Genomic DNA, 18,264 nt, shown 5'->3' with positions numbered 1-18,264 from the left:
ACATTTAAGAATTTGATTTTTTTAAAATGATTTGATTTTAAAAATATATTTTTAAATTGTGATTTAAATTGATTTTTAAAAAATCATTTATTTTTATCCAGCCTGTTTGCTAGTTTTCTCCAGTATCCAGCAACTTATGGATTTATATCTTTCAAATTTTTTGTTGGGTCTATTTGGGTTTTTCATGGCCATTTTGAAACTCTTAAATTCTGACATAATTGAAGCAAACAGACCTTTACAATTTATATCAGATCATTTTGTCCAAACGCTTTAAAAGTTAGATGAATCCCAACAAAGTCTAGTGACTTAGATAGGAAAAATGATCAGAAGCAAGTGTGTCCCTTGCCATGTATTTTTCTTTCCCATGTAATGTATATTAGAAGGCATATATTCTGATGCTTACTGCCAGGTTGTAAAGTCTGTCACAAATATACTACCAATTCTTGTGCACACACTGTCTATCAACATGGTTAGCTAATTTGATGTTGCACTTGGATTTTGGGCTATTTTTCACAGTGCTGTCCCTCTTGTTTACTTAAGTATGATGTTCCTGATTTTCCGTTTTTGTTTTGGTGAGAAAGAAAACATGATTTAACTGCTTTGTTAAGGAGCTGTCCCAAAAATTTGTTGAACAGAAGAACCACAAAGGACTAGGGGTGAAGACTCAAAGACAAATTGAACTGTTCAGTTATTGTGTGTACTGTTTTACATTTATAGGCCAGAGCCTCAACAAAAAGTTCCTTCTGCACCACCACCACCTCCTCCTCCACCACCACCTCCTCCACCTCTCCCAGAGCCAGCACCACCGGAACCAGAGGAGGAAATTCTGGGATCTGATGATGAAGAGCAAGAAGATCCTGCAGATTATTGCAAAGGTTAGTGAGTATAAATGGTGTCAATACAGTGATGCCTCGCTTAATGATGTTAATTGGTTAAAAAAAACATCGCTATGGGAAAACATCGCTAAGCGAAACACCATTTCCCATAGGAATGCATTGAAAACCGGTTAATCTGTTCCAATGGGAACGGATTACCGTCCTTAAGCGAAAATCGCCATAGGAAACATCGCTAAGCAAAACAATGTTTCCCCCATTGGAATGCATTGAAGCCTATTCAATGTATTCCAATGGTTTTGCGATGTCCGTTTTTGCTATTTTTAAAGTGTCTTAAAATGTTCAGAAACTGTTTTAAGTGCTTGGGATCATTAGCGCACCTTGTAAAACCTTTGCAAACTTAATTTGGCTTTGTTCTGACTCTTCGTTAATTTTTGGTGAATATTTTTCTCTCCCATTGGAATGCATTGAACTGCAAGTTTGACAGCTGTCAATTAATTTTTGGTTGTGGTCAGGTACACAGCCAAGTGCATGACCTGAATAGGTCTGAGCTCATAACAAACAGACAGAAGTTACACAATTTTGGGTTATCTGGGGATTGGAACCAAGGCTTTGTGAGTCCTAGTCCATCACTCTGTCCACTACACTAGTGGTTCTTAACCTTGGGTTACTCAGGTGTTTTTGGACTGCAACTCCCGGAAGCCTTCGCCACCAGCTGTGCTGGCTGGGGTTTCTGGGAGTTGCAGTTCAAAAACACCTGAGTAACCCAAGGTTAAGAACCACTGCACTACACCACAGTGGCTACAAGTCCTCACCTTGAAAGCCCTGTTAGGATTGCTGTATGTCAATTCTGACTTGATGGCACATAACAACTGATGTTAGATTCGACAGCTATATTGCCAGATTTCTAATTTTATGTGTGCTTTATTTTATTTGAAAAGGAGGCTATCATCCAGTGAAAATTGGAGATCTTTTCAATGGCCGGTACCATGTCATCAGGAAGTTAGGATGGGGACACTTTTCTACTGTCTGGCTATGCTGGGATATGCAGTAAGATATAACACACGTTTGTTTATTTCTGTTGTATGGTACATAAATGGCATTTCACTGTAATTATTTGATATAAAGAAGCCAAGGGATTAGAATCTGATTGGAGTTTCTAGTCTATGCCCTATGGAGAACTGTATAGGGATATTTTTTAAAAAAAAAAAACATATATATGTATAATATATTTTAGCCATGTTTGTATTTTGTAGTACTTAGGAGAATCTGAACTCTAAATTTGTTTCCTTTGATCAATTATCAGTGTATTGAAATAAATGTATTTTACAAGTATAATAAGATAAGTGTAATTTTGAGTTAGTTGCTGGTAACTTCCCCTTGAATTCTGTTATCAGAAGAAAATTTGCATGCTTCTGAAACAACATTTTTTTAACCCCCACATATCATTTATGTCCTATTTTGGGGGGGGAATGTAGTGACTCTGATCGCTTCTGATTGCTTACTTTGTTTTTTTAAAGGGGGAAACGGTTTGTTGCAATGAAGGTTGTGAAAAGTGCGCAACACTATACAGAGACAGCCTTGGATGAAATAAAGTTGCTTAAATGTGTAAGTACTGTGACAACAGACTGCATTTAATATTTATACATGCAGGACTCCACTGGACTGATGTCTCTTCAGATCACTGAAGCATCTTGCACAATTAGAATGTGTGTGTAAATATTGAGCAGGATGCTGGTTGGGGAGCGTTAAAGTGATTGTTTAAACATATGTGCAATGTGATGATTCTTGTAGATCCTGAGAAAACATTTCATTTTTAAAAAATGATGGTGTCCTTAAATGAATGATTAAAATAATATGTCGATGCTTATTTCTGAATAAAGATATATTTAAATGGCTCTTCTTTTTTTTCACCTTCGTTTTTAGGTCCGTGAAAGTGACCCTAATGATCCAAATAAAGACATGGTTGTACAGTTAATTGATGACTTTAAAATTTCTGGAATGAATGGAATTCGTATCTTTTTCTTTATTCCTTTTTCTCATTGTCTAATGTTTCTCTTTGTGTTTTACATGGTAAAAAAATTGATCCAGTAGATTTTTTTTTCAGCTTTAATATATAATTATTTGTGTGTGATATAGTAACTAACTGTTGAACAGGCTATGGGCTATATTCATTGCCATGTCACTCCTGCAAGCATAATAGGCCTTCCTCCCTGCCTCCTATATGCCCCAAATCTGCCTTTGAAGATTGCCAAACCTCTTGGAAAGGAAATGAGGGTCATATGTGGTGCTGAGAGGGGTAAGCTGTTCTGTCCCTAGTGTGTGTTCCACTGTCAGATGAGCACCATTTAATACAGCTGCATATGGAAGTTCAGAATGAAATGTCATGAAAGATGAGAAGACCATATATCTCTAATTCAAACAAAAAAGAGATTTCCTAATCGTTTCTCATGGTACATTTCTCCTTTAATACTCATCTGTATACTTTTGCTCTTCAGAAATAGCGTTTGAGTTTCACATTTAGTTGAGAAGATGTCTGTTCTCTAGGATAATTAGATTTCTCTGACAATATTTTCCTTGTAGGAAGTTTTGTTCTGCTCCTAAATAGTTTTTCCTTGAGTTCTTTAAATGGAGCTAACAAATGATTTCTTATAGGGAGAATTAGCTACAACCTCATCATCTCATGAATTGCTTTGTTTTGCTGCAGCCATATCTCAGAAATTTTAAAATCTAATAGATAGCATTAGAATATTAACAGATATTCCTTTGTAAATGATTTATTGGGATCTGTACATAAATAATAGGCATGTATCTGTTTTTATCAGTGGTTGTTTTTGTAGCTGAATGAGAAGTATTGCTTACCGTTGACAGCTTCAACATCTAATAAAATAATGTATTCCTACCATATTAAAATTAGATGTAAAGTATTATTGCAAGATACAATAATACTGTTTATGCTGGCATAATGGAAAGTTGTGCTGGAATAAATGTGCACTGTATTACACCTGGCACCAAGAGATTGGGCTGCAATCAGTTGCAGGTCCTCAGCATGACTGATTGCACCATGCACGGCCGAAGTGCTTCAGGGATTGCACTTCTGCCTCAGCCATTGTACGTATTCCAAAGGGATAACCTCAAATTGCATGTGCATATTTGTGGAACAGGATTTTGGCCACTGATTTGGTTTATGCTGTAGTAGTGTTCTTTATTCATATGAAGCAGATGATTGTCCAGCTAATGTGAACTTAATTACTGCCCTCTTTTTATAGAACCCTTCCTTAAATATGACTAATAAATAGATTTGTGCATGGCAGTGGGCTGTGTACATAAATACCTGCCCAACAAGATGATCAGTATCTCAAGTTTTGACAAGTAAATGAGAGAAAAATTTTACTGCATTCAGTATGCTTTGAATGCAAGTCTGTCATCAAGGAAATTGGGAATAAATAAGTTTTCATCTTTGAATGTGCTGACTTTTCATTATCATATGCTGAATGACAGACCACCAGGTTCAGGGAGTCCTGCTGTAATCACTCATCTGCACTACCCTATTGATCTTGGAGTGAGTGAGCCCAGAAGAGTCAAATGTAGTGATGGCTAGGAAACCTGCCTGGTCCTGGCATCTCTCAAAGGTTTAGTCCCGTAGTTCCCAACCTTAGGTCCCCAGATTTTCTTGGATTAAAACTCCCTGAAACTTTCACCACTAACTGTGTTGGCCAGGATTTCTGGGAGTTGCAGTCCAAGAACATCTGAAGATCTAAGGTTGGGAACCACTGTTCTGGTCTCACCTGACTAGGTAGTGCTTTCAGGGAGGTCCAAGTAATCCACTGTGTTAAGCACTTAGGACTATTACACCAACCTTGTAAGGTAGAACTGCCAGCACATCCACAAAATATCAAGACTCCTGGTGAGTGAAGGCAAGACCTGGTTTTAAGTACCACAAACACTCTTAGCAAAAACCCCAAACAATTGGATGAAGAAATTTTTTATGTTTTATTAAAGACAGTGAAAAAGACAAAAAAGCGTCAAAGGTATTTGGGGGAAAATCAGTTAGAGTCTTAAGACTAGAGCAATATGGAGAAATGCACTCAAAAATAAGAAAGCTAGCTAAGCTACCTAGTACTTTCACACAAGCATAACATCCGTATGATCTTGGGGCATACACAGAGTGCATCCTTCTTGGTATGGCATGGCATGGCAGCAAAGAGATGACTAAGACAACTAATGCAACTTGTGAACCCCTTTATATATCTTAAACATTACATTCTAGACCTTTTGAGATGGTCTGCTAATTAGGTTTTGAATTCCCTCAAATGTTCAGAAAGACAAGAGCATTTTGCCCCCCCCCTTTCCTTTCACACAGCTGAATCATTTTCCAGTTAGCACAGTACCATGGAACCAGCCAATTTATCCTTGGAGACTTCACTCAAAAGATAAACTATAGGCGGTACTCCATTACTGGCAGAAACTGCCTCCACTTTTTTCTCAGCTGGCTATTCCAGGCACTGACAAAAAGTCAGATTTTTCCACAAGCAAAGCGTAAAAAGTGTCCTACTTATATACCGCCCCATAGCGCTTCAAGCACTCTCTGGGCAGTTTACAAGTTAATTATGCAGGCTACACATTGCCTCCCCAGAGAGCTGGGTAATTTTACCGACCTCGAAAGAATAGAAGGCTGAATCATCCTTGAGCTGGCTACCTGAGATTGAACCCCAGGTCGTGAGCACAGTTTTAGCTGCAGTACAGCAGTTTAACCACTGTGCCATGAGGCTCTTTGTGAAGCCTCACAAGGATTCACGAGTCATGTCCCCCCAATTTCTCAGTTTCTTCACACCGGAAATCTGAAGGCTTTCAAAATGTGCTGTATTATAGCAAAAATGTTCTCTCTTCTATTTTATTATTTTTCTGTTTTTGGAGGGCCATTTGCCAGAGTTTTCATTTTGTTAAATCGTATTTTGATAACACCTGTTTAGGGGAAAAACTCCTCCTTTCCCGTTCCTGTTTCACAGAATGCTGGGTAGTGGTCAGACAGAATTCTACCAGAGCTTCAGAGGTGGTTTTTTTTTTTTTTTTAAAGCTCCCAGAATTCTCCAGGCAGCATGGTTATAGTCTTTCTTATTGAAAGATTTTGAAAGTTGTAGTGAAAAAGTGACATTTGCAAGTTTTGGTTTAAAGAAAGCAGACTAGGGAAGTGGGTGGCTGGGACAGGCTAACATCCATTCTTAGGCAATCCTCTTTCATTTTCCATCTGTACCAATGATTATGCATTCTTGAGTAGTATTCGCTACATTCTTGATTACAATATTAAGTGTTTTCTGGTATGATCTTGGAAAGTTGCTTAGCAATGAATGGAGATTACTTGCCATTTATCCTTAATTATATCTCAGATGTCTGTATGGTTTTCGAAGTCCTTGGACATCATCTTTTAAAATGGATAATTAAGTCCAACTATCAGGGCCTTCCTATCCGTTGTGTGAAAAGTATAATACAACAGGTAAGATGTCAATATCTTGTTTCTATAAATGTGTTACTATTTTTAAAGTAAAAACCAATTAAAATTGTTGGGATTGCTCCTTTGAGATACCTTAGTTCTGATAATGTTTTTGTGCTCAGTGCTTCCCATTGTTTGTACTTAAGATTTTATAGATAATGTCTGTGATCTAGTATGTGTGGACTCAGTAATATCAGAGGTCATAGGCTTTCTTCACAAACTGTGCCTCTGCAGCATAGCTTTCCAGGTGAATTACAAATGTACGGTCTGATTCATCCTGAATTGCCACCCAGTGATGCTCTAGCCTCTACCCTTCCTGTTCTTTTCTTGGCTCCCTGTTGAATCAAGGAGCTAACTTGGCACTACAGTAGGAGGGGGCATTTAAGAGCAAGGGTGTCAACCACCTTAGCTATTTCCTTATTCCACCAGTTAGTCAGGACTTTGACAGCACAACTGATGAATGAGATGGGAAGCTCCCCGAGTGCATTCAGGAAAGTGTTAGGATCCATCAGGTGCCTGAGATAGGCCATTTCAATTGGCCACCTATAGTTGCTAGTATTTGAAATGATTTGTTATTCTTTTTGATTGCACAATTTATTTTTGTTATTGTTATTTTGTTGATAATATTGTTCCTTGATTAACTCAGTGGTGGGCCCAAAGTTTTCTAAAGAAATAACATACAAGCAACAGACTACTACCCTGTTTCCCTGAAAATAAGACCTAATCTGAAAATAAGCCCTAGTATGATTTTTCAGGATGCTTGTAATATAAGCCCTACCCCAAAAATAACCCCCAGTTAAGTGAAACCCCGCCCTCCACCCTTGTGCAGCAACCAGAAGAAGATGACATGACTGTATTTGAATAAATGAGATTGTTGTACATGGAAAAAAAAACATCCCCTGAAAATAAGTGTTTTTGTAGCAAAAATTAATGTAAGATTAATTTGGTCTTATTTTCGGGGAAACATGGTATTTATAATAATAGACTGTAATCTCTCTTCTAAGTTTTTAAAAAATGTCTGCAAGAGAATGCATTTTTGTAGCTAAAAGTTAAGAAGGCTCATCTCGTAAATGTTTATAGTGATATTTTGAGTTTGGAAGCTAATTAATGGAAGAAATTTCCATTGTATTGAGATTTTGCTTTTGATTATTTTGTCATCAGGTATTGCAGGGCTTAGATTATCTTCATAGCAAATGTAAGATCATCCATACGGATATCAAACCAGAAAACATCTTGATGTGCGTGGATGACACCTATGTCCGTAGAATGGCTGCAGAAGCTACCGAGTGGCAGAAGGCTGGTGCTCCTCCTCCTTCTGGCTCAGCAGGTAGAGTAGTAAATTTGTGTGTTCAGTAGATGCATACTTACTGATCATAATATTGGCTGCCATAACATTTAATTAGTTTTAATTAATGGGCCAAATAAATTCAAACATGGCAAATTTGAATGTTTAAAAATGTTATTAACGTGAATAATATATAAGTATTATTCATTTTAATATAGGAAAGCAATCTGAGCAGTCATACACTATTACACTTTCAGTAGCCAATCGAAACTTAATTAAAGGTTTTAGCTGTGGTGAGTTTCTAATGTTAGGCAATAGTCATCACAGCTAGCACTATTTAAAAATAATGTTCTAATTTTTAATCTACACCGGTGTAAGTATAATTGCATATATTATTGTGCTGAATTGCTGGTTATTCTTCCTTACTGCATGGCAGTTGTGCAATGTAACCTGGAACCAGCAGTGCCAAGTGGCAACTGTGTTTATTACTGGCAGTTCATGTGATTTATCCACTGTCACTTGTGTAAATCTTCAGTAAGATTCTGATCCCTGTGCTTGTGGTTAGTGTACTGTAGTGAAGCCATTGCAAACAGATGTGAGGATTCTTCTCCCAGCAACTTTATCCCAGTATACACAGAGCATATGTATTGCAGCATGCACATGCATCTGATGAAGTGACTGCAATATATGAAACTTTACGTAAAATAAAACTTGTTTTTCTTTTAAGTTTCCACAAGACTTGTTTTTCTTCATCAGAATCATGGCTCTCTTTCTGGAACTAACTAGTAAATGACTTGCTGTAACATTCAAATTGTGATGTACAATATGTTTTACTAAACAATAGCTTCCAATAGTGACTGGTTGTTTTTGGGGGGTTAAATTCAATTTTTAGTGTCGATTAGAGTAGATCCATTGAATCAATGGCTGGCAGTCTGTTGCATAAGTTATGCAGGAGTTTTTTTAGAAATCAAACACTTTAGTTCTCTCTCCCCCCCCCCCCCCAATGATCTTGAGGCTCCCATGTTCATTCTAAGGAATCTGTTGGGGGCAGTGGAACAGGAGATAGAAGTTTTTAATTGCACAGAATTGCCACTGACAGTAAAGTCATCCTACTAGCAGTGACTTTTAGTAATTAAAAACTTTCCCCTCCCATCCAGTTACCCCCATAGCTTTCTGATGATGAAAGGGATTCCATAGGAGCCTCAGGACCTTTGGAGGACAAATTGGAACTGTTTAATTTTGGGGGGAAAATGCTGCTGCTGCTTTATGTAATGAGATTTCCATGGTGTAACTTTCAGTTACAGGATTTCAGCCAATGGGACTTCAAAGTGTTGGTTCTACACTATAAGTATCATTCAGTCCATAGGTCTCTTCTAAGTTGGGAATAATAGCTGGCATGTTGTCTTCCATGATTCTTTAAAGTGAGAGTTGCTGCCTTCCAGCTGTTGTATTAGTAAAGGTAAAGGTTCCCCTTGACAAATGTTGAGTCGTGTCCGACTCTAGGGAGCAGTGCTCATCCCTATTTCTAAGCCGTAGAACCAGCGTTTGTCGGTAGACAGTTTCCGTGGTCATGTGGCCAGCGCGACTAGACACGGAACACCGTTGCCTTCCCATCATAGTGGTACCTATTTATCTACTTGCATTTTACATGCTTTCGAACTGCTAGGTTGGCAGGAGAGCTCTCGTATTAGTCTGTTTTAAATAGAAGTAATGGGAATTATATGGAAACTGGACAAATTTATAGCATATAAATTAGTAAGTTTGCACAATATTTATATTTTCCAGTTTTCATTTTATCTTTATGGAGAGCTTTTTTGATGATTAAAATATTTTAAGTCATATGTGGTATAGATTGATTATATCTATCACTCAAACTAGGTAGTAGTGTCAGAAACCTAAGTGTTCTTTCATAGCTTTAATAAATTGTGTAGTTGCTGTACTTTTGTTCTCCCTATGGTTTTGAACTTCATAGGCAAGATAAGAATGCTCTGTTTAAACTTCATCCTATGTATTAGGAAATTTCTTTCATAAACTTTGGTTACTATATAGAATGTGTACTTAACACTTGATGAATATGACTCTTAAGTTTGTTTTGGTGTTTGCTTTTTAGTGAGTACAGCTCCACAGCAAAAGCCTGTAAGTACTCTATATTCCTAGCGTAGTGTGTGTTTTTCATTTTTGTATGTTTGAAAGTTAAGTTATTGGCATTTAAATTTTCATACAAAGTCCTTATACACTTAAGCTTTTGTAATTGTTTGCTACCTTTGCCTACAACTTATTGCAAATTATATTTTTCCTTAAGATTGGATTTAATTTAGCTTTCAAAACATTTTGTGGCAGGAGGCAGGGTGAGGGTCTTGGGAGATCTATTGAAGTCCTTGTGTTTTGGAGTGGGACACATTTGGGAGTTGTTCTGGTCCTGGATACAAGCACCCTTGAACACCAGAAAAGCACTCCCAAGCCATCTCCTGCTTAGGGGTAGAGAGGGGTCAAGGGACACTAATCTCTTGAGAGCAGGAGGAGTATAACATTCAGCCCAAGAATGCTCTACATGATATCCATCTTGTTGTATCATAAGAAAAGGTTAACCTGCTTAAAGCAATTGCATGTTTGCTTAGCCAAGGTGATTGTGAATGCCACCTTGCATAAGCTCAAACAAGACAAGACACAGCTTGTTTTGCAATGGACTCTTGTGCAAGCATCAGGAATGAAGAGGATCCCACCCAGATCTTTACAGTTGTGCTGTACTTAGAATTAGGCAGAAGGGATTGGTGGAACTTATTATATTTTCCAGAAGATAGTGAAATACCTGCCACAGTAAGTAAAATAGTGGTAATGGTTGTGTGGACAGAAGTCCAGGAATAGCCATTCTCTTTTTCCAGTGACAAGTTTTATCTTGAGTTGAATTCTTCACAGGATTGAAGAATCATTGTGCACGTTGTGTTTTTTGCCAGCAGCTACTATGTAGGGTTGGATTCTTGTGCAGTTGAACTGTTAAATTTCATTCATTGAAATCAGAAACACCTATCAAATATACTTTCCTCAAACTTCATTTTCCTGTACTTCATGGCAAATTACTCTTGAAGAGTTTCATAAGCTGCTTTTGATATGGCATGTGGACTAGCTGCTGCTGCTGAACAGAGAGAAGTAAATAAAGTAGGAAGTTTTAGATATAAGTGCAAACATTATGATATACAACATTTTAAAAACATGGTAATTACATTACTTTTGTTTTTGTGCTAACATTCAGTCTCCTGTGATGTGTTATATAAGCTGTCCTGTACACTATGAACAGAAAAGATTGTGTGAATCCAAAATGAAATTTTATCCACAGAGTTTGATGGTTGCAGTAGGTCTTAGGATGGCTATCAGAGAGGAGTGGTTCTGGTGGAGGGGCTAAGTTGTGCCTGGTTGTGCAGTAAACAAACAAAGCATTATGTGCAAGGGCACAGAGGAGTCAGCCCTGGATCTGCCAAGTTTAAAGTCGCTCTGTTTACTAAGGTGGGCCCAGTTCAGGCTGCTTGTTGGTTTTTCTTGAAGTTAGTGTAATGAATTGAAAAACATTATGTCACAGCGAGTCTGCTACTCTGTTCCTTCCATGACCCACTTTGAGTTGTTGTAGTTGTCTGTTTTTCCACAGGCATTTATTGAACTGAAATGTTGGAAGGCAGATAAATCATTTAGAATATTAGAAACCTTTATCACTTAGGTAATAATGATAACGTTTAGCTTGAAAGTTTAGTCTATGGTAGTTGCAGTGATTTTACATGTTAAGCAAGTTCTTAGCTGACGGATACTAGATTTTTAAAATACAGTAATAGTCTAATCTTCACATTTGATAATTGTAAGTAACAGTAAATGATCATTACCTCTGCTAAATGTTCTAGATTGGAAAGATATCTAAAAACAAAAAGAAGAAACTGAAAAAAAAGCAAAAGAGGCAAGCTGAGTTGTTAGAAAAGCGTTTGCAGGAAATAGAAGAACTGGAGCGAGAAGCAGAGAGGAAAAAAATAGAAGAAAATATAACCTCTATTGTATCATCTAATGAACAAGAGGATGAATACCACCCAGAAGTCAAGCTAAAAACTGTAGAGTTAGAGGAGGTAGCAGATGAAGAACCTGGGAATGAGGATGGTAAGTGTTGATTATTTTCTCTAGAAGAGACACTATCCAGAGAGATTATCACAAGAATGTTGCTCGTACTCTGTATAACTTAGAACTGCTGCTACATGGCCAGAGTCAAAGAACTATGAAGCCATGGGTTTCAGGAGGACCAAGGTCCAAGGGTGTTAGTTCACTAAGAGAAACAATTTGGTTGATTGAGGAAGATTAAGTCCTCCTTCCCATAACATGCCCTCAAGATCTTTGCCAGAATGATGAAACACACCTTTCAGAACAGATCTCTGACCACACTAGAGGGCTAGGGAAGAAAAAGTTCCATTGGCGTGGTAAGTCGGATTTTGCAAACCAGGTCTAAACATGAATAAATACTATGATTAGTAAAATGGAGATGGAAATGTAGTCTACAAAACTGAAAGAGAAGAGGGAAATGCTGAAGTTGCGAGGATTACACCATGGAGTATCTGGTCACTCGGCCATTGTGTTACATCTCTACTGGGACATTAAACATTTTCATTAGCTCAGTAGACCTTTTCGTTTTAACAGCCAGCCTTCATACTCCTCAGAGCAATCTATTTCAAAAGCAGTTCTGCTACCCGGCACTGCCATTTATAGTGGACCCTTGAGTTACAGACGGCTCCACTTACAGACTTTTCGAGTTACAGACTTCTCTGGCTGCAAAATTTAGGTTTGACTTGCAGCCGGAGAATTGACCTACAGACCGGGAAAAAAACCAAACAAAATGGAACAAAAATGGCTGGTTGCGGATTAATTGGTTTTCAATGCATTGTAGGTCAATGGAGCCTCGACCTATAGACTTTTCGACCTGCAGCCACCGTTCCAATATGGATTAATTCCGTAAGTCGAGGGTCCACTGTACATAAAATATTCAGGATACAATAACACAGTTTTCCTGACAAAAATATTTCCGTCGTCTGCTGTTATTTCTTCTCAGCTTTGCATAGTTTTTGTTCATATTCATCAGTAAAACCATTTTATTTTCTTCTGATCTTTCCTTAGCTTCCCAACCACTTAATCTTTAGGATCTTTAGGAAAGTTTGTGATGTAGGTATCTAGAAGAATTATAAGTAGCAACCATGTGTTAGGACTTCTACCATTGTACAGTACATGCTGTTCTCATTTCCATATGGTGCCTGTTATTTTGTTGCAGATATTATATTCAAGCATAAATTCTAAAATTATGCACAAGCAATTATGACAAAATTTTGAAGTTCATTTAAGCTGCACATTCAGAATATATGCTGCAAATATAATTGGAGTTAAGGCTTCAGACTTTGTAACAGTGCATTGGGCTTCTCTTTGTGTGATTCTAGTTTCAGAACAAGTTAGAAAAAGTCACATTTTTCCATCTCTCTCTCTCTCTCTCTCTCTCTGTGTGTGTGTGTGTGTAAAAAATAGAGAGGGGGGGGAATCTGGAAAATTTGAAATTCTTGGCTGAGGGAAATGTAGGAGGAAATGCTTAGATAAGACCATGAACATTATCTTGGAACAGAAGTATGGTTAAGTTTCAAGTGCCATATTTTTTAATATGCTAGAACTTTTTAGTTCATAGTGTTACGTGTTGTGTTGCCAAAATGAAATATAATATAATTAAGTGTGTGTGTTTGTTTGTTTGTTTATTTATCCGTCACCAAGGTGAAACAGAAGATCAAGATGAAAAAGAAGACACAGAAAAAGAAAATACAGAGAAAGATGATGATGTTGAACAAGACCTTGTCAACTCCGAGTCCACGGAGCCTGCTTGGATAGAATCCCCTAAAACCAATGGCCATGTTATAAACGGTCCTTTCTTATTGGAAGAACAGTTAGAAGATGATGATGAAGAAGAAGAGGAATGCCCAAATGCTGAGCAATATAATCTTGATGAGCCAAATGCAAAAAGTGATTACACTTACAGTAGCCCTTATGAACAATTTAATGGTGAATTGCCAAATGGACGTCATAAAATTGCTGAATCACAGTTTTCGGAATTCTCGGCTTCTGTATTTCCTGGAGGTTTAGATTCTGTAGCTTGTGGTTCTGCTGTTTCTGAAGAGTCAACTATAACTGAAAGAGAGGAAAGTATTCCTTCGCATGATAGGAGCAGGACAGTTTCAGCATCTAGTACTGGAGATTTGCCAAAAAGTAAGCATTTTTAAAATTTAACATATTGCGGATTACATTCTGTTAGGGAACAGTGTGGTTAATTAGACTCTAAAAGTATTTTCAGCATACTATCCTTTTGGAGCTTTGGTAGATACATCTTCATCGTAAAATGGAAAAGAAGATAATACACACATATACACACTGATGGTTTTGGCCATTTTAAGACATGGTATTATTGGGGATTTTTGTTTGCATGTGTTGCATGAATTGCTAAAATCTGTGCTATGCAACAGTTCATACTCATTTTTAGAACTGGCTTCTGAAAAAATTGAGCTGCAAACTATGAAGACATATGCTAAAAACAAATTACTGGACTTTCAGGTGCACAAACCTTATTGTTTTAGAAGTGGGCAGTTCAATTATCAGCACAGCATTGTTGCTGGGAAGCAACAAGTTGTGTGAGGAGTCCTTTGCAATTGAAATCCCTTTGGGCATGTGCTTCTTAGACTGTAGCTCACCAAGTCAAATGGCAAGTTCCTTTTGAAATTTAGATGCATTCAGAAGCAATTTTGTAACATAGGAGGATCTCCTGTAGGGACCTTCTCTTCAAATGGGGAGGGAAGTGAATGTAAAAATCTTAATATTGTTTCTGAAGCTCTTAAAAAACCTCCCTAAAGTAGCTCTTTATGTTGCAGTCTAGGATGTGAAAGGACATCAGATAAGACGTATTGTTGGTAATACTGTTTCCCATGGCACTACAGCTTGTGTGGTTGTACGTGTGTGTAGTGCATGTTAGTACATATAGGATGCATACTGTTTCTCTCCCCCCATAAATTTGAATTTGCATGATACAAATGGTTATCCTTTGTTAGTTTGAGGTTTATTATTGTATTTAGTTTACAGCTTTCTTTGATAGGGTTCTTAAGTGTAATTTGCATAATTTCCCCCTCCCCTTTAGCTTTGGGACTTTTTTCTTTAAATTGGAAAACCAGGAAGTTTTAATTCATTTTTTATTTCCTTTTCCTCTTTGCAGGGTTTTAGGGCTGGTTGGGACAGGTGGGAGCGAGAAGGCACTGGGTTGGAAAATAAATAAATTTGAACATAATTAGATCAAGAGGATACCAATGGTATGGGGCCGGGGGAAATACGTGGCGGGTGTTGTCATTCTGGGAGGGTTTGGACTAGGGAATTGATCGCTGTCCCAAGCTGTCACACATACCCTGAGAGGAGCGGGGTAACCAGTTCAGTCATTCCAATCAGACTCTTCTGCTGTTGAATGCCGGGTGGGTCTAAAACAAATCACAGCTTATTTATGATCTCATTGTGGGTGAGAGGGCCAACCTGGCATGTATTACATGGACCTGGTGGGTGCAGAGGGAAGGGTACCCCTCTCCTAGCTGTGTCCACCTGGGTATTCCATCCAACATCAGGGGAGATTGGATGGATGGGGGTGGCTGACTGTGAGGCACAGGGATTCAGTCAATGTTTGCAGGACCTCCTCACTTCTGTCCCCGAGCCTAGAGTGTCTTTAACTGACAGTGGGATAAAGGGATAGATTTGGGTGGTGCTGGCTTATCACTCTCCCCGCAATTCATCACTATCTCTGACAGGGCTGACAGATTTCATCTCACCTAGAACACTAGAGGATGTGGTCAGAATACTTTTGAGCTGTAAGCCCACCACTTCATCAGCTCATGCCACCCAGTCCACTCAGGCTGATCTCCAAGTGCCCACTTCGAGGGAGGCAAAGAAGACCTCCATGAGGAGCTGAGCCTTCTTAGTAGTGGCTCCACATCTTCAGAACAACGTTTCTATGGAGAATCATCATGCCTCTCCCTCCCAACCTTCAAGAAACAGTTAAAAACTGTTTCTTCAAGGAAGCCTTTAGAGAGATTCTCCCCCTGCGATAATTACAAACATGGTTTACTGGGTGGCCATCAGTGTATCTGTTTATTATGGAATGTTTTATTAGACTGGGTTTATTTGTGATTTGATTGGGCAGAGAAGTGTATTGGGTTTAGTATACAGTGGTGCCTCGCTTAGCGATTGCCTCATTTAACAATGTATTTGCTTAGTGATGAGGTTTTAGGAGCGATCTTGCGTTCCGTTTAGCGATGTTTCCAATGGGGGAATTTCACATAGCGATGTTTGGGACCTTGCTTTGCTTAGCGATGACAGTTTAGGTCCCCTTGTTTCCCTTAGCGATGTTTTTGACAGCTCCGTTTTCGCTATTTTTAAAAGGTGTTAAATTGTTTAAAAAGGGTTTAGAGTGCTTGAAATCGTTAGTGCACTTAATAAACCCTTTGTTAACCAAATTTAGCTTCGTTCTGACTCTTTTTGAATTTTTGGTGATTTTTTTTCTCCCCCATTGAAATGCATTGAAAAGGTTTCAATGCATTCCAATGGGGGAACCACGTTTCACTTAGCGATGATTCCAATGGCAGTTTTCACTTAAGGACGGCAATCTATTCCCATTGGAATGGATTATCCGGTTTTCAATGCATCTCTATGGGAAAACACGTTTCGCTTAGCGATGTTTTCCCATAGCGATGAATTTTTTGGACCCAATTAAAATCGTTAAGCGAGGCACCACTGTATTGTCAATTAGCTAGAGTAGTGCTTTGCACTAAATTGGGCAGTATATGAATAACTGGAATACAGTAGGACCCCTGTATCCACAGGATTAATATCCACTGATTCATTTATTAACTATCAGAAAATATTAAAAGAAAAATCTTAGAAATATCTATAGCATTTGCTGTAATCAGTGTTTTTCAGCGTCTGGGGGGAATGCTTGGAATTGATCCCCACAGATACGGGGGTCCTACTGTAAATAAATAAATCATTGTGGATTTAAATAAATCATTGCTTCTTCTCTTACATGACTGAAGTAATAAGTGAGCTATAGTTCCAGTTCACAGCCATTTTAACTTAAAGGGGTAGGCATTTAAATTTTTTTTTTGAATTTATCTTCTCTATGGGCGCAAGTACTTTGAAATTCTTCTCTGATTTTGCTGCAGATCTTCTTATTAATTCTGATGTATTTTCTGCCAAGTACATAATGACAGTTTAATGAGAGATTTCCTTTTTCTTGTCTATTCAATACATTTTGTTCACCTAATAGAACTAAATTTTTTATAGCTTATCCACTCGCATTGAGTTCTTTCACTTTCTAGCTTATGTACTCACATAGGGGTGGGGGATGTTGGTGCCTTGAACATCCTGAGGATCCTGAGTGAGACAGAGTGTGATGGTTTAGATTTACAGTCAACCCTCGATTTACAAACTTAATCCGTTCCGGAAGTCAAATCCGCATTTCCCATAGGAATGCATTGAAAACCAATTATAGTAACCTGTTCTGGCTGTTTTTGGTTCTTAGGTCGAGGGATGGTTTGTAACTCTAATCATTAGTTCCCATAGGAACTAATGCAAAACCGGTTAATCCGTTCCTACCTCTATGGGCAGAATTTTTTTCTTTTTTTCCTTTTAACCTAAGATGACTTAGGTTAAAAAAAAGAAAGAAAAGAGGGAGGGAAGGAGGGAACAGACACCTTTTGAACAGAACACCTTGAAAAGCACTTTTTCAATCAAAACAAACCAATACAAGCACCTTTGGGGAAAAGGGGGGCAGCAAAGGAGGGAGAGAACACCTTTTAAAAATCCAAAAATCAAAAATTTAAAAAAAGCCAAAAAATAAAAATACAGTCTCTACAGCACTGTACCCGGCAGTACCAGGCAGTTTGAAGACTGTCTCCAAATCCTCTCTCAAAATCCTGGGAATAGCGAGGAAGCAGACAGGCACCCTCTTCTCTGGCCAACGGTTAACTGAAAGTTCAAATTTCACGCTTTCCCCACCTCCTGTGTGGTTTTTTTGGTTCGTAATTCGAATCTAAGTTTGCAAGTCGAGTCAGTATTTTTCTGTCAGAGCAGTTTGTAAGTCAAAGTGTTTGTAACTAGGGCTGTTTGTAAGTCGAGGGTTGACTATACTTCAGGTTCATACCCCTAGTATCTGTGCCCTCTTATGTTTCCTGAAATTTCTTCTTTATTTAATTAATTAATGTATTTATTTACAATATTTTTTAGCCGCACCATTACCAGTGGCTTCTGGGTGGCGTACAACATTAAAACTTAAAAACATTTTAAAAGACAATATAAAATATATATTAAAATAATTCTTAAAACTTTAAAATTAATAAGTCCTGCTGCTCATGTGGCCAGCTAGGGAATACTATTTAATTAAAATGCTGGATAAACAGAAAGGTCTTTGCCTAGCGCCAAAAAGCCAAGAGTGTTGGAGCCAGGCGGATCTCTATAGGGAGGGCATTCCAAAGTTGGGAGGCAACAGCCGAGAAGGCCCTATTTCGACATGCCATCCCCCTCACCTCTTTCAGGGATAGCACCTTCAGAAGGGCCTCCTGGCCTGATCTTAG

General features: G+C 38.2%; 1 protein-coding gene across 21 annotated transcripts in view; it reads left to right on the top strand.

Annotated features, from left to right (window-relative positions):
- SRPK2 (SRSF protein kinase 2) overlaps window positions 1–18,264 on the top strand; it is a 129,215-nt gene that overhangs the window by 92,628 nt on the left and 18,323 nt on the right. For all 21 annotated transcript variants that reach the window (XR_013545672.1, XM_073000682.2, XM_073000681.2 and 18 more), the window contains 9 exons: window positions 718–875; window positions 1,775–1,883; window positions 2,354–2,441; window positions 2,760–2,847; window positions 6,221–6,327; window positions 7,486–7,651; window positions 9,720–9,745; window positions 11,497–11,743; window positions 13,385–13,873. Coding sequence is in view for 20 of the 21 variants with exons in the window: in XM_073000682.2 (XP_072856783.1) it covers window positions 718–875; window positions 1,775–1,883; window positions 2,354–2,441; window positions 2,760–2,847; window positions 6,221–6,327; window positions 7,486–7,651; window positions 9,720–9,745; window positions 11,497–11,743; window positions 13,385–13,873 (1,478 nt within the window). In the remaining variant the exon portion in view is untranslated. The remainder of the gene's footprint in view (window positions 1–717; window positions 876–1,774; window positions 1,884–2,353; window positions 2,442–2,759; window positions 2,848–6,220; window positions 6,328–7,485; window positions 7,652–9,719; window positions 9,746–11,496; window positions 11,744–13,384; window positions 13,874–18,264) is intronic.

The sequence above is a fragment of the Pogona vitticeps genome, chromosome 5 (assembly GCF_051106095.1).
Source record: "Pogona vitticeps strain Pit_001003342236 chromosome 5, PviZW2.1, whole genome shotgun sequence".
In the NCBI taxonomy this organism is placed as follows: Eukaryota; Metazoa; Chordata; class Lepidosauria; order Squamata; family Agamidae; genus Pogona; species Pogona vitticeps.
Note: the sequence above shows the minus strand (reverse complement) of the source record. Positions and strands in the feature narration are given on the sequence as shown.